The 22233-nt window shown below is 49.9% G+C and overlaps 1 protein-coding gene across 2 annotated transcripts in view; it reads right to left on the bottom strand.

Moving 5' to 3' along the window:
- Nucleotides 1–2373: 2373 nt before the first annotated feature.
- LOC146271144 (insulin receptor-like) overlaps nt 2374–22233 on the bottom strand; it is a 32648-nt gene continuing 12788 nt past the window's right edge. For both annotated transcript variants that reach the window (XM_084706891.1, XM_084706890.1), the window contains exons 3-21: nt 16498–16822; nt 14199–14338; nt 13775–13919; nt 13395–13609; nt 12870–12996; nt 12256–12506; nt 11081–11248; nt 10449–10647; nt 9701–9990; nt 9313–9452; nt 8499–8658; nt 8007–8109; nt 7831–7898; nt 7328–7557; nt 5238–5348; nt 4890–5049; nt 4621–4750; nt 4247–4381; nt 2374–3886 (exon numbers count right to left, since the gene is read on the bottom strand). In XM_084706891.1, coding sequence (XP_084563017.1) covers nt 3526–3886; nt 4247–4381; nt 4621–4750; nt 4890–5049; nt 5238–5348; nt 7328–7557; nt 7831–7898; nt 8007–8109; nt 8499–8658; nt 9313–9452; nt 9701–9990; nt 10449–10647; nt 11081–11248; nt 12256–12506; nt 12870–12996; nt 13395–13609; nt 13775–13919; nt 14199–14338; nt 16498–16822 — 3458 coding nt within the window. In that variant the 3' untranslated portion in view covers nt 2374–3525. The remainder of the gene's footprint in view (nt 3887–4246; nt 4382–4620; nt 4751–4889; nt 5050–5237; nt 5349–7327; nt 7558–7830; nt 7899–8006; nt 8110–8498; nt 8659–9312; nt 9453–9700; nt 9991–10448; nt 10648–11080; nt 11249–12255; nt 12507–12869; nt 12997–13394; nt 13610–13774; nt 13920–14198; nt 14339–16497; nt 16823–22233) is intronic.

The raw sequence follows: 22233 nt of genomic DNA, 5'->3' as shown, positions 1-22233 counted from the left end.
GGAATCGTTTTTCGTAAAACGGTTGAATGCAGGACATTCCGCAAAGTTAATTCCACAAGACCTGCTATTTAAAGAGACATTTCGCAAAAATAAAATGTTCAAAACTCTTTCATTAATTACAGGAACATCTTCCATTTTACCATCCCAGTTAAAAATTGGCCACGAACGAACATCCAAAAATCCGTGATCCCAAAGTTCTATGGGGAGCCTTATACGTCACCATATAGTTATAGCTTCCGACAGTGACCATGGAAACCAAATAAAATACAAAATGTTTGTTCATTGCTTCAATCACAAACAATTTACATCTACAATAAGAGCAATGTCATAGTAGTATAAGGTAAGACATTTGATTTATTTTACAATTATTTTATCTGAGACAACTAGCCTACTTATTTAAAAATAAATAAAAACAAGCTCTGAAAATTCTAGCTTTTTATTATTTAGCTTTATTGATAAGTTAACAATAAATAAATCAATACATGTCTATTCAAACACCAGATCTTCTAATAGTTTTTCCCTAAACAAAGTGTGTATATGTTTGAAAGATGACTGGCGTATGCACAGAAAGAAAAACAGACATGAAGCCTGAGCAGAGGGAAACCTTTGCAAAGACGGTTGAGCACACACTTAAGAGAGACTCTGGGAAGGTGTGGGTGGACTCTTCGAACTCAGCAACTGGCGACGTTGCCATACCGAGAAGTAAGAACAAAGTATCAATTGGGCTCAAAGCAGAGCATGGCTGTGGGGATAGAAGCCCTCGCTCCATTTGCAAGTTTAGGGACCCTGAGCCCGGTAGAGTCACCATCCTGAGGAGAGGCAAGGCACCACTGGAGACCGAAGTCAAGAACAGAGGCAGCGATCAACTCTCAGGAAGCAATGAGTCAATTGTTACCATTCGCCTGCCTGGAGGCGGGTCAGCAGAGCCTGGCCAAGCCCCTCCTGGAGGGGGCAGGGTTCCGACTAAGAGGAGGGAGGAGTGGATCCCCTACATCTCCTCGACCTCGAACCCTGCTCCTACCCTTCCCAATGGGAGTACGGGGAAAAGTCAGGGGAAGGAACCCACTAAGAAAAAAGGTTCAAAGGGACGTCAGAAGGGCCAGGGTGGGTCCAAGCTCCGGTGCCCTCCTTCGGCCCTGACAGGGAAGAAACAATTACAGGAAAGGGACCCACGTTGGTATAGTAGCTCACCCCTACCAGACCAGGGCGCCATGCCATTCCGCCGTAAGAGGAGTGTGAACTTGGAGGCCGGCGTGTCCTGGGCGGATGACGAGTACTGGTTGAGCTGGAACGGCTGGGACGAGGTCATCCAGTGGGGGGATGAGGAGGTGAAGAGGAGGCAGAAGACCAAGGGTGGACAGAGAGAAGGCAGCCGGGAGACGCACCGAAAGAAGAGTTGTTACCAAAATACTCCTTTATCAGATACTATTGGAAAATCACATTTGAGAAATTCTGTGACCTCAGAGAAATAAACTTATTGCTATATGTTCACATTTCTGTTCCAATTGTTGTTTGTATCAACTGTTGTCTGAATCCTTGAAAAATATGAAGGCACCGCCATTGAATCTGTCATGTCTCCGCGTTAACCCAATGACACAGTGTGCCATCAAGATCTGCCTTTATAAGCAGTTAGGATTTTTTTTAAATAGGCTATTGGGAGAAAATAAAAGACAGAGGCCATGGTCATGTCAGGGCTGTGAGTGTAACTAGCACAGGAGAACTTGATAGACACAATGTGCTGCTGGACTCAAGCTGTCACATGACATTTGGAATGGGTTTACTCACTTCATAGGTCAACTACTGTGTAGTAAAAATAAAAAAGGCTGGCGTCAATCATGCAACAAATACAAAACTGAGATCCAGTGACAGGCTATATCTAGACACACGATCAACATGTCAACCTTGAAGAATTCTACGCAAAATAACTTGTATGTGGAGATTCTGTGTGGACAGGATTGCTCCAGCTTGAGTAATGATCAGTATTGGAAACACTGACCTCATGTGGTATTGGGAACACATTGCAGGAAAATAAGCAGCATGTTTGAACTTCTGGAGATGGCACAAGTTCAATAGAGACAAACCTTTTCCATAAAGATATTGGAGAGGAAATCATGAAGAGAAATATTGGAGGTGTACTTTTTTACCTTTTGCTAAGATACCAGTCCATGGTGTTATTATAACCAAATAACACCTGCTACAAAAAAAGACTCCATAAAACTAACAGATGTTTCAATCATTTCACACATTATACACACAGCTCAGCTGGTATCTTCATGACACAGCATCACACAAAGAAGTATTTAGAACAAGTGACAAAGCCTGTTGTAAGGAGCATGATGTGAGGAGAGAGAAGAGAAATGTTTCAGTCTCTAGTCATGAATGCACCTTGCTGCTTTATTTACAGCAGATTTTTTATTTGATCTTGATATTCAAGGGCAGACATCTGAAGCCATAGACGCCATTACTCCTGCTTTCCGTGCATCTGATAGAAAATAAAGACCAAGTGCTGTTGGTTGATCAAAAAGTCAAAAATGATAATTAGTATGATTTCTGAATTAGAAAACAAAATAAACGTAAGACTAACATGTAAAAACATTCTACGACCGGAAATACCTCATGAATGACAACATATCTTCTATGTACAAAAACATCAATAATATATTTATATATATTTATATCTTCTATACCCACTAAAATATACCAAAGAAGCAGCTATTGGTCAATTGGAGGAACTCGTTTGTCAAATGTTTTTTTTTTTCTTTTTTTCTTGAAACCATTTAAATATCCTTCAGCTGTAAATGTGAAAACTCAAAAAAGAAAATGAGAAAAGTAAATAAATTAATAATAGAACCCAAAAGATATATCTGTTCATTTGTGTGTGTGATGTTTGGAATACTGCAGGGTGTGGAGTCTTAAACTAGCTTCTCCAGTAGATAAGAGTTTGTTCGACGATGGACATCCTTGAACCATTTGACAGTTCCCAAGTCCATTAAAACATCAGTGACTGGTTTTCGACGACACATTAAGTACAACAATTCAGACACACTTCCATGACGAGGATGTAGGCCACAGACAGAGAAGAGCACTTTGAACCGGACAACCCAGGGAGAAAAACCCATTCATACTGTACATAGCAAGGGATAAGGGAGGGGGAGACTGTCTTTGAGTCATGGGTTTAGCAGCCTTCTGGTTGTCAAATAGTTTATTTCACAGTTGTATCCATCCATCCGCCCAGTCTTGCAAACTTGGCAATATATAAAAACGACAAAAAAACAAAACCCAATCATGGACTAGAAAGAGGAGCGAGAGCTTGGTCTTAGTCCTGTCCTGAGTGGACATACTGTAGTGTGTGTGTATGTGGCATCTTGAGAAGAAGAAAAAAAACATCCTGAGATATGCTTCGAGGGACCTCTGAAGAGAGTGATAAAAGTGACATCTGTATAAAAATGACAGAACGAAACAAAAAAATATATATTTATATCTATGCATCTGTGTGTGGGGGCGGGGGCGGGGTGAAAGGGTATGTTAGGAGGGGCTGGAGCGAGGGAGGGCTAGTATTCGTCCGTTCGTTTTCCCGCCGTTCATGTGCGTGTAGGGGATGTGCTCCTCGTAGCTGGCCCGCAGGCCCACCGAGGAGCCCGCCTCGTCGCGGTCCGAGCCCTCCTCCCCCCGGTGGGAGTAGGAGCACGGGTCCAGTGGGATGCTCTCCATGTTCTCCAGGTCCAGGTCAAAGTCCTCGGTCTCGGGCGGCTTGTTCTCCTCGCTGTAGTAGAAGGACACCTCCTGGAAGGACGGGTGCAGGTCCTCCCGGAGCATCTCGATGATCTCCTGGAACATGGGCCGCATCTTGGGGTTGTACTGCCAGCACATCTGCATCAGGTTGTGTCTGGGGGGAGGAGGAGGAGGAGGGGTTTTCGTTGAATTGATGTCATTGTAGGAATTTCGATTATTATTGTTTCATGGCTCTCAAATAATACTTGTTCTACGTTCTCTGCTTTCCTCTGGGCTGAGGAAGCTCACAGCTCTCACCCGCTCGTCTGTTTACAAAAGTGTCTGCTTCTTATTGCTTGACCATGACTTGCATGCAATCCAACCAATCCATCTGGGTTGCACGTTCTAAGTGAGCCAAGTAGCGCTGGGAACCTAAACGGCGTGTCTCAGACCGTCGTTGGCAAACCTTAAGAGAGTGTTGTTCCCGAGTGCCCCCACGCTGCAGTTACAAAAAACGACTTTACAGTCTACTTACAGTCTGTCTGCACAGTTGTCGGGGCGATCCAGGTAACCGCCATCCATGACGAACTTCAGCACCTGCTCGTTGGACAGGCCCTGGTATGGCTGCTCTGCCAAGGTGCTAATCTCCCATAACACCACCCCAAACGACCTATGGCACCGCAAGTGACACAAAACAAACACGGCACACACACACACACACAGAGGGGTGGAGAGGACACAGGAGGACGGTCAATGAGATCATCTTGACCTGTGGGATAAGTCCTTCCTTCTTAGAAAGTAGAGGTTGTTTAAGGTAACAAAAGGAAAACCTTTCTGGCTTAAGGGTTGGCTTTCTCGTCGTGTCCAGCTTATCACACAACCCCAACACACACACACACACTCACTCACCAGCAGTCTGAGTGGGCGGTGAACACGCCGTCCTTGAGGGACTCGGGCGCCATCCATCTGACAGGCAGGAGGCCCTTTCCTCCTTTCCTGTAGTAATCCGTCTCATAGATATCCCGCGTCATGCCGAAGTCTAAGACACACACACGCACACACACACAAAGGAGATGGCTGATGAGTAACTAGCACACTGGGCTAGGACACTCGCTTCTGGTCATGAACCAGCTGTCTTCGACTCATCGTGGAACTTGGAGTGTTCCGAGGGAGCGTACCTCCGATCTTGACAGTGAGGTCCTGCGCCACCATGCAGTTCCTGGCCGCCAGGTCTCTGTGGACAAACTTCTTGGCGTTGAGGTAGGCCATTCCGTCCGCGATCTCCGCTGCCATCTGGATCATCTCCTTCAGCGTCGGCGGGGGGCGGCCCGGGTTGTTCTGGAACACGGGAGAGCTGTCAGACACTGTCCCCTTCACACCCCAAAGTCGTTTGACTCTACCAGCAAATTCTTCAGCCGGTTGAGAAACGGGGCGCTCTCTTTGGTTGGCTTTCACAGCGCTCGTTTTCATTCGTGCGAGATCATACAATTCTTGCTGTGCACCTTGCGACCGAGTGTAGCGGTTACCTCAGAGTCGGGCCGGAGACAACGCAGGTAGCTCTTCAGGTCGCCGTGGGTCATCAACTCCATGACGACCAACGTGGGCTGGCCCTTGGACACCACGCCCATAAGTCTCACCTAGGAGGAAGGATGTGACCAAATATGGTTATCAAGACAGACATAAAACACCCAGTGTGGTGTATCCATATAGTCTGGTCCGTACAGGTGAAGCAGGTTACCTTTGTTGTTCAAGTGAAGGAGATTGAACAAACAACAAGAAAATAGGGCGGTGATACAATGGCCGTGGGAAATTTGTAATAACTTTAAATAGATTGACCCCCCCGGCATTGTTCAGGATCAGCCTGTTAGTGATCTCATTGACGTAGACTAGCACAAACACACACACAGACGGACAGAAGTACACACGAAACACTGTCTGTCTGGTTATTTTTCTGCTAGTTTTCTACACAGGGTGACCAGTCATGTTCCGCAATAAATGTGCACAAACGTATTTCTAAGTCGCAGACATGGTCAGTTATAGACAACGGTGCTCAGCTGTAACAGTTGCTCCCGGCAACGTTGTGGTAGGTTTGAGGGCACGGGCAGCGGCTCTATGACATGACGAGCAAGCACTTTCTTACCGCTGCTGGCATATAGTAGCTTCCTCGAGCAAAACATGCAGAAACAAGCACCAGCTCTGTCAGTTTCTGCCAACTGGCAAAAGGCTTGCCGTCTCTACCTTCATCTATCCACGCCCAGCACCATTTATCTAGTTTGTCATTTACGATATCATCCCCAGGCTTCATGAATTTGCGCTCCATGCTCTTACCGACAATACTAACGTGACGTATGAATCTCATTCACACTGTGTTTCCAGGACCCGGCCTGCTCTGATTGGCTTGTAACGTTAGTTATAGCTTCGTTCCTCTCATATGATAGGTAGGCGACTCGAAAATATCAAACCGCATGCAAGTTCCCAATTGTTCTCATGGCCACACGCCGGACATCCAGCACGGTATTGGAATACTTGAAGCCCTGTGTACAGTCAAGATCCTCCTGTTTACATTCAAGGCCATCCACCACCTCACCCCCTGTATGTGTCTGATCTCCTCCAGGGTCCCACTCCCTCCCTCCCGCTCCCTCAGATCTTCTTCCTCCACTCACCTGTCTGTCCCCTCTGCCCGTCTCACCACCATGGGGACTGGAGCATTCAGCCCCTCTGCCCGTCTCACCACCATGGGGACTGGAGCATTCAGCCCCTCTGCCCGTCTCACCACCATGGGGACTGGAGCATTCAGCCCCTCTGCCCGTCTCACCACCATGGGGACTGGAGCATTCAGCCCCTCTGCCCGTCTCACCACCATGGGGACTGGAGCATTCAGCCCCTCTGCTCCCCGTCTCTGGAACTCACTACCACCCTTACTCAGAAATACTGATTCATTCCCCCATTTCAAATTGGAACTAAAGACCCATCTGTTTAAAACTGCACATTTAATGTCAATTACTCTGCCTTCTTCTGTTGTTTTTAATGTTGTTGTATTCTTTATTTTGCAGTTTTACATTTATTTTGTATCCTGTACGGTGTCCTTAAGTGCCGAGAAAGGCGCCTTTAAATACACTATCTATTATTATTATTATTATTATCATCATATGATGGCCTTCTTTCACTTCCCCAGATATTTTGATTCTCAAGGACAAAAACAAAGTCAACGTGCTTCTAAACTGACAGGATCAGTGATCCCTCGCACTTCCTCTCCTCCTCCAACTGGCTCCTTCCTGAAGGCTGTGTGTGTTCTTTCTTTACTGGAACACCAGTGGTAAACATGACCCTTATGATAATGATCCGAGGACTGTTATTGGTTCTTGAAGTCCCCCTACAGACATAGCACTCTGCTATTTTTACATCTACTCTTTCACAGATCAGGAATTTTCTGGATCCTGTGAATATTCAAAAATGCAAATATCCTCTAATACAGGCGTAGCACTTCCTGATCAATCGGATGAACCCAGAAACAGTTTTGCTTCCTGCATGACTGTTCTCTTTTTTACTTCAGGTGTTCGGCTCGTGTGTTTTATAGCGCCGGGCCGCCCTGGTGGGCGGGGGCAGGTGACCTTACCACATGGTGACACGTGAAGGCCTTCATGACCGAGGCCTCGTTGAGGAACTCGATTCGCTCGCGCAGGCTGGCCGACTCGTTGACCGTCTTCACCGCCACGTGCGACTCGCCCTCGCCCTTGACGATGTCCTTGGCGATGCCTTCGTACACCATACCGAACGAGCCCTGGCCCAGCTCGCGCAGGATGTTGATCTTGTCTCTCGGCACCTCCCAGTCGTCAGGCTCGTACACTGCAGAACACACACACACACACACCATGTCAGCATGTCCGTTTAACACGATCAGTCGTGATGTACTACGTCGTATCACTCTGTACTGTATTCTTAGACGCTCTCATCCAAAGGGACCCTACACGGGGGGGGATCTGAACTTGATCTGCAGTCAAACATTTCTAAAACGCGTGTCACATTTCAATGTTTTTCGTGTACGTCAGTGTGACGCCGTCGACGAGCTCCTCCCAGGGCGCCCCTAAGACGAGGGGCGAGGAGGAGGTCTGTCCTTACCGTCGTTGGCGCTGAGGTACTCGGGGTTGGACGAGGCGTAGATGGGTCCGCTCGGGCCCTGGGTTTGCCTGAGCAGAAACACAACACAGGTGTTGGAACTCGACAACGGTACACACTCACACGCCACTGCACGGCTCCTCGCCAAAGCGAGTGATAAAGGGACTAAAAACACGTACTTCTTCTTGAACACGAAGACCCCTCCGACAGCTACCAGAATCAGCAGGATGATGCAGATGATCGGCCCGATGATGATCCTCACCACGCCGTCCAGTTCACCCCCTGACACACACAACCACGCATCCCAGACAAGAGTTCAACGTCAGTAAAACGCGGACGTTCTGCATGTGCAAAATATACACTGGAAATGAGACATTTACATTTAGTCATTTGCAGACGCGAATTATCCAGAGCCAAGTACAGGTAAAGTGGACACCTCATTTCGAACGGCCGGGAATCGAACCGGCAACCTTCTGATTACTAGCCCGATTCCCTAACCGCTCAGCCTCTGACTCCCTCAGCAACATTTTGAAAAACGAACGAAGCGTCGATCGTCTGTGTACTAGAATGTGCAGAGTCGCGCCTATCCCATAACTTTGGGGTTTATGAAAGCCCACGCGGTCGAGGACGGCGACGGTCTCGTGATGCTGTGAAACGGCGGCGGCGCTTACGGGGATCCTGAACGTAGAAGTAGCTGGGCTCCGTCCAGGAGCCGTTGCCCGCCAGCGAGGTGGCGCGGATGCGCACCGTGTAGTTCCCGTGGTGCACCACGCGCAGCTTGCAGCCCTTGGCCTCCCGGTAGCTGTTCCTGGACACACAGTGGTGAGACTCCTGCGGGGACACAAGCCCAGGCACCAGGTGAGGGGGGGAGGAGCCATGGGAAAGAGACACGCAACACACGACTACGAGGCCATGTGTCCAAAAGGGCCTGAAAAACAACATTCTCAAAATACAAACCGGAGATGAAGTGAGATATTTTGGTGAGTTGTCAAAGCACTCGCCCTCATGGCCCATTAGCCCCACACCATACCCTTGTTGAGAAGGCTTGGTCGAAAACATGTTGTTGCGTGTATGGCGGAACATCTCCACCAAGTGTTGTGTTTTTCTGTTTGTTTTCGGAAGTGAACAAGTCTTCAGCCCAGAGACACTAGGTGCACTGCCGTCACCATGGTAACCAACTACAATGCAGTGCTACTGTTTTTCTCAGAAGGACGCCGAGAGCTCAGATACTCCGTAATACAGACTGTCGTTTCTCGGCAAAATTGAAGCACTCGCATGTCTTTAATGTTAACAAAGCAAGTGAAAACCGCATCAAAATCATATTCAGGAGTCTGCGTATGTGTGCGTGGTGTATTCGTGCTTGAGTGTTTTATCTGGGAGAGTGTGCCTATAATGTCACTCGATGAGAAATCCGTGGAAAGGTTATGTGCACTAAAGCGTTTGTGTGTGTGTTCACTTCTCTGGGCGTGTGGTGCGAACCCTGACCTCAGAGTCGACCAGTCTCCTGTAGTGGACCTCATACAGGATGATCATGCCATTGGGCGCCTTGGGCTCCTGCCACCTGACGCGCACCGTGTCTTCGGACACCTCAAAGGTGATGGGCCCCGGGATGTCATCCGCTTTATCTGCAGGGGGGGGGGGGAGACACGCACAAAATCACACGCAAACCTCGACACGGCGATCGCCGCGAGAAAAGTTTCACGATTCATCCCCCCTTCTCGTGAACCTCAATTTTCCCCCTACGACGTCAACCTCTTCAATTCGATAAGTCGTCGAGCTAACCCCCACGGGCTCCTCTTCATTCGCCGCCGAGGACGGAATCATTTGAAACGAACGAATAAGATTGAAAAAATGAGAGGGCGTGTGTCCGTACCCTCAGGCATGGTGCGGGCGCTCACGTATGCCGCCATGCTGCAGCGCGTCTGGTCTGTCAGGTGGTTGCAGGCGTGGACCTCGATCTGGTAGCTGGTGAAGTGGCGCAGGTTGGAGATGGTCGTGGTCTCCTTGGCCTTCACGGTCAGCACAATCTTGGTGCTCTCAAACTCCTCCCCCTCCTCGGGGCTGTGCGTGGTGGCCACGCCCTCCGACGGGCTGGGGGGCGTGGTCAGGAACGGCAGCGTCCGGTTGGCTATGCCCACTGCCGAGCGCCGTTGCCGGGAGGTTCTGAAAGAGAGAGAGACGAGAGGGAGGGGTCAAAGTCGCTCTTCGCCATCTTTGTCACAATAAATACACATTTAAAATCTCTACATACAGAAGATATTAAAACACAGTTCCCAGGTTCCAAATCCCCCCTATCTCACTGTGGATGAAAACATCTGTTATGCACTGCATAAAGACTCCGAGTTGGATTTGAACACCTTTTAACACTAGGGGGAGTTCAAGAGATTGAATTGGATTGGATAATATCATATTTCCAATATGGAAAAACCCTAACCCAGCATTCAGACCGTGCTGATTGTATGAAGAAACCGCACCAACGCCAATAACAGAGAGGGGAACAGTGTGACAACGCAACTACCTTCACCTTCAGTACATGCCATCAAAGGAGCCTTTAGAAGAGTCTGTCTAACCCAGCCCGACAGTACAGAACCGACCCATCGGTGAGAACAGCGCCGTCTTACTTGATCTCAAACACCTCGTTGTGGAGGTAGTTCTCAAAGGTCTTGCGGTACTCCGAGTCCTCCGCCTCCTTCTTCAGCTCCTTGTCGGTCTTGGGGCAGGCGCAGCAGCGCCCCCCCTGGCCCTGGTCCTCCGTCTGGTTCCATTTGTGCTCCTCGTCACTGTCCACCTGGGTGGGCATTCTGGACGGGAGCTTCATCCCTGGACGGGGACACACAGCACCACAGAGTGAGGGAGGGAGGGACACACACACACTGATCCATCACACACACACACACACACACACACTGATCCATCACACACACACCGCCAAAGGGACCTGTCATCATAGTCGCGTCGGTATCTCTCGATGAGATTAATTTCCTCTGACACAACTCCCCTTCAGACTACAGACTTGGGAGACGTGAGGGACTCAAAGTTCCAAACGAAAAGTTTCTCTTTGTATGTGTGGTGAAGGTCAGGCTGAGAAGGCAATGCATCAGTGGATACAATCCCTTGAGCAAAAAACGTCTATCTCTATCGGCATCTACAGTAAATGTATGTCTAGAATGCCCTCGCATGTAGGTTTGTCTATGAGTTTCTTACAGCCGCCCTCCTCCCTCAGCACGCACACCACACACCACCACACATTTACCCTTTTGACAGTAGTCAAACTTGTAGAGCTCGCTGGCCTCTGGCTGGCGTTGACAGAAGACCAGGTAGTGGGTGATCTGACCGTTGGGGTCATTGGGCGGCTTCCACTTCAGGATGATGTGGGAGGAGGAGTTGGAGGAGGAGATTGGGTCCAGTGGCACTGATGGCTCTGGGGATGGAAGAGGGGGGAGACGAGTTTAATCATGCTCTGCATGAGCCATTTTGAAGTCTGTGTGAGAGGGGTGTCCTTGAATCCCAAGATCACAGCAGAGCACTTTGGGACACTTCTGTTTGTTGTTTGGGAACTTGGCTGTCTGCACCCGAGCACAAGAGGTGGGGGGAGGGGGGCAGGACCTGTTGACAATGCACCATCCCACATCATTGTCATCGTGTCCCCTACGTGCCGGCAACATCGTGTGTGTTTTCATACCAGTCCGACCACATTGTCAGACTTGGGTTTCAGGACACACGCCACATGTCTAATGACAGCTTTCCCCTGATCCTGACTGGCTGACTCACGGACTGTCCAACTGGTTATGCAAGGGCCTCCGTGATACACTCTGTGAACACTTTGTGAACCCAGACTCCATCGGCAGGTGGTGATGGAAGAAACCAGATGGGTCTGTGCCAAGCTGCCCCCGCCGGCCCCGTATCTAGCAACCCTGGAAGTCAGCTGGCGTGCTGGATTGTGGTTTATCAGGAAGGAGGAGACAGTCAAAGTGTACTTCCAGACGCTGGGCTTCGTAAACAGCCCAAACAAGACGCAGGATGTCAGGGTGAGGCCCACAAGAGCTGCCACTCAAGAATTAGAGGCTGTGTGTGAGAGACTTGACTGATAGCACTGAAACCGAACAGTAGGTAGGCAGGCAGTTGGTGCCCTGGAGGGGGTGGGGGGGGGGAGATGGTACTAGCTCTGCCCTGGTGGTGGCAGCCCTTGACATTTGCAACCACAATCCTGTAACAGGTAGCTTACTCTCTTTCGACACAGTTCTGCAACAGTTGCAGCTGCACAGTTGAATTCCGGGCCAGTTCATGGACAGAGTTACATTCCAGAAAGTTCCACAGATGGACCTCTTATTAACAACAACGCTTCAGTGCAGGAAACAGATTTGAAACCACTCAATCGAAAGCAAAGTCAGGAAAATCAAAAATCAAAGCGGGAGTAAGGAGCCTTACTTGTGGCGTTGGTGCGCACGTAGATGATCTCGCTCTTGGCGCCGCGCACCTGGTGGTCGTCGGAGGCAGACAGCTGGGTCTTCACCATGATGGCGTACTGCGTCCAGGGCTTCAGGGGGTGGATGAGGTGGCCCGGCTCCAACTGGTCCTTGCCGTCGGTGGCGCGGGGGGGCGGGTCCACGTCGGCGATCACCCAGCTGTTGGAGCCGCAGGCATCCTGGCCGTCAAACTCCGTCACGTTCTTGTAGGGCCTGGACAAAGGCGGGGCAGGGAGGGAGGGAGGGGAGAGCACCTTTAGTATTCCTATGGCAACTTGGATCAATCGTTTCTAGCAGAAAGCTTCTAGAATCCCCCCCACCCCCCCAAAAATGTAACCCTAATAATGTAATACAAAAGTTGGGTTAGTGGTTAGAGCCTATTGTCTGTGGACCAAGAGGTTGTATGTTGCTTTTGATAAAAGCCATGAAAACTGTTATTACTGTTACGTGAACTCTGAACTGGGTCCCCCTCCCAAAAAAACAAAAACATCCCGCACTAAGGTGTAGGGGATACACCACACCGAAAGCATGCGGGTGTGTGGCTCAGGGGGTGCGCGAGGGGAGGGCTGGACTCACGACTCTTTGTAGAGGACCATGAACCCCAGCAAGTCCCTGAAGTCCGGGGGCCAGAAGGGCTCCCACTTGATGATGATCTTGTCGTTCATGGTGCGGACCTGGGTAAACTTCAACAGCTGGTTCTCACCTGAGGACAGAAAGGCCATGGTCATTCTTAAGCGAGCAGAAGGACTGTAAAAACACATCGGTGTTAAGTCACTGACTTACTAAATAGATAGTTGGGGCTGTCATTTCCTTTCCTAGGGTTGAGGTAAGGGTTTGTACAGTGTCACATGGTGTTTTAAATGTTTATAAAAGGCTATTTGCTATGCATGGTCACTTTGTAGTACTGCCTGGGAACATAGTAGACCATGTTGTTTTTTTTATATATAGCCGTGACAGGAAAAACAAGTGAACATTTGTCAGTAGCTGAAACCTATTAGCGACAACTAGCTAACACAGATGGTGGGTGAACGTGTAGCTGAATGTGAGGTGTCAGTGTAGCTGAATGTGGTGTAAGTGTAGCTGAACGTGAGGTGTACATACACGAGGCCTGGTCTCCGTTGGTCTTTGTGCCAATGTCGTTTTTGACCTGCCGGTCCTTGATGCCAGTCACATCCTCCATCTTGCGGATCTCAGACATGCAGAGTTTGGAGTTGTAGTGGACAAATATCCTTCCTTGAGGGATAGTCATCTTATGTTTGGACCAGTCCCACAGCTGACGCAGGTTCTGGTTGTCCAGAGCGTAGAAGGTATAGTTCCTGAGGAGAAAAAAAAGGGGATTTTTCTTGACTTCTTACAAAGTTAGTTTTTCAAAAAGACAACAAAAGGTTTTTGACAGACAAACACATCCACACGTTTGCAGGCAGTTTTTCTTCACTCGAGCTCCCCACAAACGAGGCGGGTGAGGGCATCCCACTGCTTACCCGACTTCCTGTGTCTCCCCGCGGATGACGCGCAGCTTGCGGAAGAAGGACAGGGAGACAAGGGCGTAGGAGCGTTTGATGGTCAGGTAGCCCGTGATCTCCTCCAGCTGCCCCAAGCTGGTCTCCAACTCGGCTGCTATGTTGTCTATGGGGACAGAAGCAGCCAATGAGCTTAGCGTTTTGCCATGAGCGACCCTCCAACCAGCCAATGACCTTCTGACCTGCAGGACATTCTCTGCTCTACTTCTCTGGGCTTCCCTCGACTAATCATGTCTACATTAAGCCTTTAAAATAACTGATCTCAGGACAAACTTCTGCCCTCTCTACAGGAGACGGTCTATGAGTTAACCTCGGGCCGCAACTCCAACGAGGCCTGGTTTTGGTACGGACAAAATAATTCCGTGGTTTGTGGCACTGTACTCACTTCCCCCCCGGAGGTTGATGACCATGCTGCCGTTGAGGACGGTGCAGCCCCGGAGCGCCTGGGCCGATGTGACCGAGTCCACCGTCTTCACGCCCATGCACACCTTGGGACAGAGGCCGGCGCAGGGCATGCACATCAGCCTGCGGGCGGACACAGCAGGGTTAAGACACGCACGTCCACATCAATGTGGACCTCAACATTAGATACTAACTGGGATGTAAAAGAGACAGAACTACACAAAAATCCGGAGAAATCATGCCGCACAGTGAATTGGAATTGGTAGAAATTCAGACATTCCTACAGTAGAAGATTCAATATCGCACGAGGAGCCAACTGGCATGCCAATGGTGTCCGTGGGTTCTGTCCTGCAAGCTGCGGTTTGTGCGGTCACTACTCCACGCAAGAAGCACAAACTCCTGCGACTTGCGCTGCCCTCTACAACCTCCCAGGAGAACAGGAACCGACAGCATCGGAGCGAAACACAATGTATACGGCAGAGAACTCAGACAAAAAAGGTCCCTGAAGGGTTTCAATCTGAGGGGATTAGCCCAGGGTGACACGGTGAGGACTTGTTTGCTCTGGTGGCCATTGTCCTAGCCCTCCGACGGGTCCAAAGCGGTTCCTTCCGCTGACTGGTTGGGAGGCCAGAGAAATGCACTTGTCTAGCGCCCGTCTGGTGACCTGGAGGTACGGGTTAGAATGAGGCGACTCTTTCATGATAAGTGCCAAAACAAAGGAGCCAGGTGCCAACCGTTTGCTCACATTTGACTGCGGCTCTTGCGGCATGCGTCACAAACCGTTCGGCTTGCCGTCTCATTTTCCCTCTGAGCGACGGGCAAGAATGCGTTCGTCTGAGATTTGCTCAGCTCTAATAAGAGAGGAGCGATGGTATGGCACCGTTGGAAGCTTAAACAATGCAGCCCTATCAAGTATCCCCCGGGTGAATTCCAGAGATGGATGTCATTCATGGTAGGTCTAGCGAACAAGCCGTTGTGACTGCTTGCCAAATGAACCACTAACATAGGGAGGTTTCATCCTAAATAGAAGCTTGTGATGTGGAAGGTCACTTGGCCTCAACCAGCATACCGTACTGGCATATTTCTTCTACAACATTTGTCAGTACTCAAAATCCGATTCCACCATAAACTGGATTAACGGTCCCATTCGGCGCAATCAAGAATTCCTCACGTGGTGTACAGTATGACATGCTGTCAATCAAGTAGCCAGACCGAACACGTAGCACATCAGAGAACACCAGCTGGCCCGCATGGCGCCCACAAATGCGCGTATTGGAAAATTGTATTCGACGCTTTTGTCATCGAGGTCTTTGTCAGCCCAAAACACTCCTTGACACGAACACGCACACGCTTTCTTTACATTTCCATGACCCATTTTGAATTTGTGGCACCTCGCTATAAGACTTTCGGATGTGCTCTTCAACGACGACCCCGCGAGTGTGAAAGACGACAAGATTGCGCGGAGTCAGAATGGTGCAACATTTATGTATACATCAGCTGGCGACACCCAAAAATAACCACACCCGCGGAAAACCCGTCGCGTGTCGCATGCTGAGGCTGGGGTGACGGTGCTTCCTGCCCTGGATGCCACGCCGCGCGTACGGGGACGGATAAGAGAGTCAGGAGGGGAGACACAGATGCGCCAGTGCTGCACCGCTCTGACCTAGCTGTCTGCACAGAGCACACAGTGTACCAACGCCCCCACACTGCAGATCAACACACACAGTCACAGGCTGGCACACGCACACACGTACACACGCACACACACACACACAGCAGTCAGAGCCCAACAAGGGAGCCTTGAACATTCGCATCGTCATCCCCTGGTACAGATACGGTTTGATTTCCGGGGCTGCATGCACATACACGCACACACACCACCCCCCCCCCCCCCCCCCAACATAAGGGTAGACCACTTCCGGAACATGTCAGTGTTTTTCACAATATCCTGGGCCAAAAAAAAAAGCTCCAGCAAATGACACCCCCTCCAGAAGCACAGCTGGAATGGAGGAGCACACGGCGCTGACGCAGCAGAAACACCCCAGCTGTGGGCGGACTCAGAGCGAGGCATGAGGCAGCGCGCGCGGGTGTGTGTGGGGAGCACTTCTAATTAGCAAGTAAGCGGTCGGGAGGTGTTTCACAGTGTAGGCACAGGTGGCCAACGCTGTGTGTTTCGTGTTTGTCGTTCGCTTCCTGCTTATGACCCCCATCCCCCCATCCCCCCCCCCCCCCCCCCCAGGACTTACGAGGAGGAGTTGACCCCCCCCCCCCCCAGGACTTACGAGGAGGAGTTGACCGTGGTGTACCCGGACGGGCACTCGGCGATGCAGGCGCCGTTATGGATGACGTACTCGTGGCAGTCGCTGCTCTTGCTCTGCCGGCACTGATTGTGGAGCTCCTGGCAGAAGGAGAAGGGGACACACCGCCAGCCCCTGTAGGTGTAGTGTCCCGGGGGACACTTCTCCACGCACGTGCCCCCGTGCTGGAGGTGGCGGCAGGACACGCACGTGCTGGCTGAGTTGGGCTCCCGGCACCCTCCCAGGCACTGGTCGTGGCAGCACAGGTTGTCCAGGGTGCAGGCACGGTGCTTGCAGGTGGACGGGCAGACTGGGGGGGGGAGAGAGAGAACAAGGTGAAGGTTAATGGAGGGGGTTGTTGAGGGTGAGAGAGAGAGAGAGAGAGAGAGAGAGAGAGAGAGAGAGAGAGAGAGAGAGAGAGAGAGAGAGAGAGAGAGAGAGAGAGAGACCTAGAAAGAGAGAGAGACATAGAAGTTAACCTATGGCTAACTGCTGTCAAACATGGAAGTTCAGACCTGTAAGGTCCCTGTCAAGATGTGACAGATCTTTTCTAGCTTTGACAGATCTCAGCTGGGAGGCCTTCGAGGTGCAAAACCATCTTCCACCAGTCACCAAACACCACCAACACACAAACAAACACAGCAGGGGTGGGGCTGTCACCAGCTAGCAGAACCCAGACACTCGCCCAGAAGGCTGGGTGACAGTGATGTTGGCATTTTGGGCTTTTTCATGACAATAGCAGCCAACTAGCAGGCTTAGGAACGCCGTAACCCAACTAGACTCTTCTGTCACCCTGGAACCCCGTCGAGCACCAACGTGAGAGGCAGCCCAGAGAGCTGAATGCAACTGGCGCATTTGACTATCAGCGAGACCAACATGTGGTCCACTCGGTCAGGAGGATGGAAATAAACTGGGAGTAGGAGAGCTGGGGACAAACAGGCTGACGTCACCACCTCACCGGGGCTGCTGGGCCAACACCATCCTGCCCCCCCCCCCCCCCCCCCTCCACACACGTGGACATCACCGGATACGTCATTCGGTCCTGTCAATCGGAGCTATTTATGTGGTCTTTGTGCCCTGCCCATGTTTACCACCACTCTATTTATTATGTGAAACCTGAGAGTCTTTCATGGTGGGTGCTTTGTCTACGGCAGAGGCGTGTGGTGGTCTAACCCCAGGACTGGAGCTAGCGCAGGACACGGCTGTCTACGGTTGAACTCATACGGACTTCCGTCAATTAGTTCTCATCCAACTATTAGGGGGAGCAAATTTTGTTTTGTTTCAGAGATGAATAATCACACACACCTGGTGTTGTTCAAGAAAGCTTTATTTCCCCCCCAGTTTGGAAGTCTTGGAAGCCAACTCAAGCACCAACACACACGGTTCAGATCCGTGACGTCTCAGACGCGTCAGGAAGATGGCAGTCACAGAGCCTGGGTTGTTGATGAGTGTGTGAAGCAATGTAAACCTGTTTATTACATAACCCTAGCCTCCCAGTGGATTGATAGGTGTGTGTGTGTGTGTTTGTGAGAGAGGGAGAGAGAGAGAGGTAAATAGACTGTGGCCAGCCTGCCTGCCTCTCCACCAGGATTAGCTACTCATCCTGGAAAGGCAGATTAGGATTGGCCAACAGCAGGGGAGATAACCAGGGGCTTAGGGCAGAGGGGGTCACAGGTCAGCCCCCTCAAGTCTCCAGGAGAAATTCCATGAATGTGTGTGTGTGTGTGTTTGTGTATGGGTGGTAGGGGGGGATGGGTGACTTCAGGGACAGACAGTTTGAACAAACACACACACACACACACTCTCTTGCACGTACACCTGTCCTGTTCGCAGATGGTAAAAGGGATGGATTCACGATAGAGAGACGAGAGAAACAATAAAAAGGCATTACATCATAGCCGAGATGAACCAAACCCGGTGTGATTGCCATAACTCCTTCGCACCGGCAAAGTGCCAGCCAGCTCGGGTTTTACTCCAGTGGGTTTCAAAACAGGCTGGAGTTCATTTGTGTTCCAACCGTCATGTGACACAAGGTCGGCAAACCAACCTGGACCCCTGTCCTGGCATTCCCACAGAAATGAGCCTTCACACTGCCCTGACCTTAAAAGAAAGGGTGAGTCTGAGCGGGGGACAAAAGTCTGTGTGGAAGACGTTGGACGGTTGGATACCAAGAGTCCTATTCTTTTTTTTTCTTCCTTTTACCTCATTTTCTTTTCTGTCTATTTGTCAACTACTGACTCTCCCCCCTCCCCCACTCTCTGACCTCAAGCAACACAAAGACACACATGCACACACACACAAATACTGCAGTGGCGCGCACCCAGTCCTGATCCAGCTTAGTCCATGCCGGAGCACAGCTCAAGCAGTGGATCCACCCTCAGCCTTAACCAATGTGTTTGCTGGCTGTGGAAGCTAGCCATTCAATGGCCTCTCCCATCTGTGAGGACGAGCGGCGCAGAGTTAACCCCTTCGAGCGCCGTCGCCGCGTCTCCCAGCCAGTCAGACGACGGGGCAGGGAGGCATGCAAAAAAAAAAAAAAAAAAAGAAGAAAAAAACCAACCCTAGAGGAGAGCCACAGCCACATAGAAACAGGAGGAAGCTGAGCTGTACTTTTCCAAGTGTCCAGTCCTGCAACGATTCTGACCTTTCCCAGGAGAGGCAAGCAGGTCCACACAGCTCGGACGGTTTCTTTTTGAGTAACGTTTTTCCTTTCGTTTTCCCTCAGAGACGAGCTCTCGTTGCTTAACCCTTGTGCTCCCTTTGGGTCACATGACCCAAAGGTTCATAATGAACCATCGTTGTGTTTACCCAATTTTACCCAAAACAAAAACAAATAAAAATAATTGTATTTTAACCTTCGCAATGTGGGGGGGTCTGAGACAGCCCAATGGTTAAAAGAAAATACTTCACTTTGTTTTTATGCCGTAAAGTTGTCGCAATACGATGGTGGGTCACAATGACTGATTGGTCAGAATTACCCGAAGATCACACAAGGGTTAGACATCCACGAAATCAACACCGTTGGAAACCAAGGGCCTTTTTTGTTAGTCCGAACGGACTGTGTTCTTCTTCACCTCACCGTTTAGAGAGATCCTCTACCACGAGCCCTTATTCAAAAGTGCCTCTAGCTTGCACGTTAATGGGTTGAAAGTATCCTTGTGACTGTGACAGGTATGTGATAAGCAGACTGACAAAGGAAGCTCACCGTTGGTGGTGGAGCCCAAACAGCCCTTTATTGCATCCTACTTGCTTGTTTCCACGCATCAGGGCTCTTTGAAGCACCTATCCCTTGTACAACCAATGTCCCAACTGAAATGTTGAGACAATGACGTCTGTTGAAAGTAGCTGATCAATGACCCTTCAGCTCTTACCATTCATGATCAAAATAATTATAAAGGGCTCCTGAAACAGGAGGCCTGAGCAGATTTTATTGGACGTTGCTTGACAGTTTGAGTGCTTATAGAAGATTGTTCTGAAGACAGTCAGTCTGTAAACTCATTAGTGAAGCAACAGACGGTTAAAACAGCTTTCCAGATCCTGTAGTATAGGTGGACCAGCAGCCGTGTCCCTAAGCAACCGTGAAACCAAAACACCCTGTAAACACAGTATTGGCTGCTTGTCTAGCGACCACTCGAGAAGGCTGAAAGAGAGGTGTGTGTGTGTCTGCGTGTGTATGGGACCACTATCTAGCCAATCCAGCTCATTAGGCCAAATCTGTTCTGAGAGATCAGATCAGTAGTTTCTGGGTGAAGCTGTTCTCCTGAAAAGGGTCCTGGGTTCAAAGACACAGCCCATTATTTAATTGTGCTCTCCTCAGTGATGTTCCAATTGTGTGTTTTTCTGCCAACCCTCCCCCGATGACTGGAGCACTGTTTCTTGTGCGCCTGTCGAAACGTTTTGGAGGTCGGGACCTTGAGGATCTTTCAGGGTGAGGCCACCCCAAGTCTTCTTTAGTCTGGCAGAGGGGGGGCTTCGCCAATTCCTCTTTAAACATGCAAATCTCTCAACACTGAACCCAGTCTCTTCGACATCAGCCCTCAAGGTGGCACCATGAAAGGCCCCCCGCCTTTTCCCCAGTTTGCTCGGGGTCAATTAGTAATGCTTTGCTTCGACGTGGTCAGCGTCCTAGCTCCTGTTGCCTGGACAAGAAGTGACGTGAAAAGTATCCAACAACAAGAACAGCGAGTGGGGGAGGCGTCTGGGCAGGTTGGTTGATGGGTAGGCGGTAATGAAATCAAGCTGCCAAGCTGTCTTTCTCTGAACTAGAGGTGAGTTCAGTCCGTCGGCCCCTCCCTGGGTTAAGTCTGGTCGTCCAAGGCCCCGTTTGGGCCCCGAGGCACAGGTCCGTCTGATCGGCTGTCATGTGGTTTATGCAAAGTTATGCAGGATCACATGAAGGCTGGGCAGTAATGCTGCAGGAATGCCAGGCTCTTTATCTCATTAGCAGGACTTTCGCTTGGTCCGCAGACAGACCTCACACAACAAGAAGCTCAACCCACTACCCTCCCCCTCCCCTCACCACCACCAGAGACAACTCTGGGACATCCTGAGGCAGGACGAATATGCTTGGTCAGGATGACACCGGCTTGTAATTGACAGACAGCGAGGGAACAAATTCTAACTGTCGGCACCGGTCAACGGTTGGCCGGAGCAAAATAAAGTGTCGACCACCGAGCACTATAAGGCTCACAAGGATCTTTTTTTTCAAATATGCGGTAGACAGCTTGGTTCTGGAATCAATACACAGTACTGAAAAATTGCTCCATTGCACCATCTTTATCATGGCTGTTGACCTCAAATGGCAAGCCAATAAGTAGTTAGAACCATACCTATCCAAAGAGGAGGGCAGTATGTATAAAGTTGAATTGCAGTTTCAGGCTACTGTCTAATTACTCAGACCCATGGCTGTTGATATTAACCATAATTCCTCTTGAACATGTTGTGGCTTGTTCCTCCATGTCGCTTTTATGGCATAAAACATAAAGCTCTTTGCGCTAAGATCACATAAGACTCTTGCAAATGCCAAATGGAATGCGGTGGAGCACTGGTTGGCAATCAAAATTCCAAAACCATGACAAGGGTGGTACTTAGTTGCTTGTGAAGAAAATGACAGCAAAAGCCCCAGAAGGAAAGGAAACAGAAGACGAACTAACGTGGTGAATGATTCTCAGGCTAGCGCGCCCATATATGGCAGTCTTCCGATTTTGTGAATGTGTGAATTATCAGACTTAGCATCTAGGCTAACGAGCATGATGGGTGCAGCACTACGGAGGATGAGCTGATTTGCATGATGAGTTGCAACGCAGGTCTGACACATATAGGTCTGTCTGCACGGCGCAGCCATTATGTGTGTCATAAACACAGAGCTGCCTTTTTTTTTTTCGTAGTCAGGAGCAGATGTTTCACTCTCCCAACTGCTGTTTCCCCTCAACACGATGTGGGACACATCCCTCTTACCAAACTTTCCACTGCATTCAAAAAGACCCACCCGACTGCTATACAAAAGATGCCATTGGCATGGCAGGCGATATGAATCAATGATTAATTTGGTCAATTTCATCCGGTCATTCTAGATGACCTTAAGCATTCTGGAGGCAATCCTGTTTGTCCAGTTAGCCGGCGCAGAGAAAAGATGATTAAGTGATTAGGAAAAGAGAAAGAGTGAGAAAGGTCAGTACAGAGAGTTTTAGACATTCACCTGTTTTCAGCTGCTGACGTAAC

Source organism: Hypomesus nipponensis, chromosome 10, assembly GCF_054491055.1.
Source record: "Hypomesus nipponensis isolate SF chromosome 10, ASM5449105v1, whole genome shotgun sequence".
Lineage (NCBI taxonomy): Eukaryota > Metazoa > Chordata > Actinopteri > Osmeriformes > Osmeridae > Hypomesus > Hypomesus nipponensis.
This window is presented reverse-complemented; position numbering and strand designations above follow the sequence as displayed.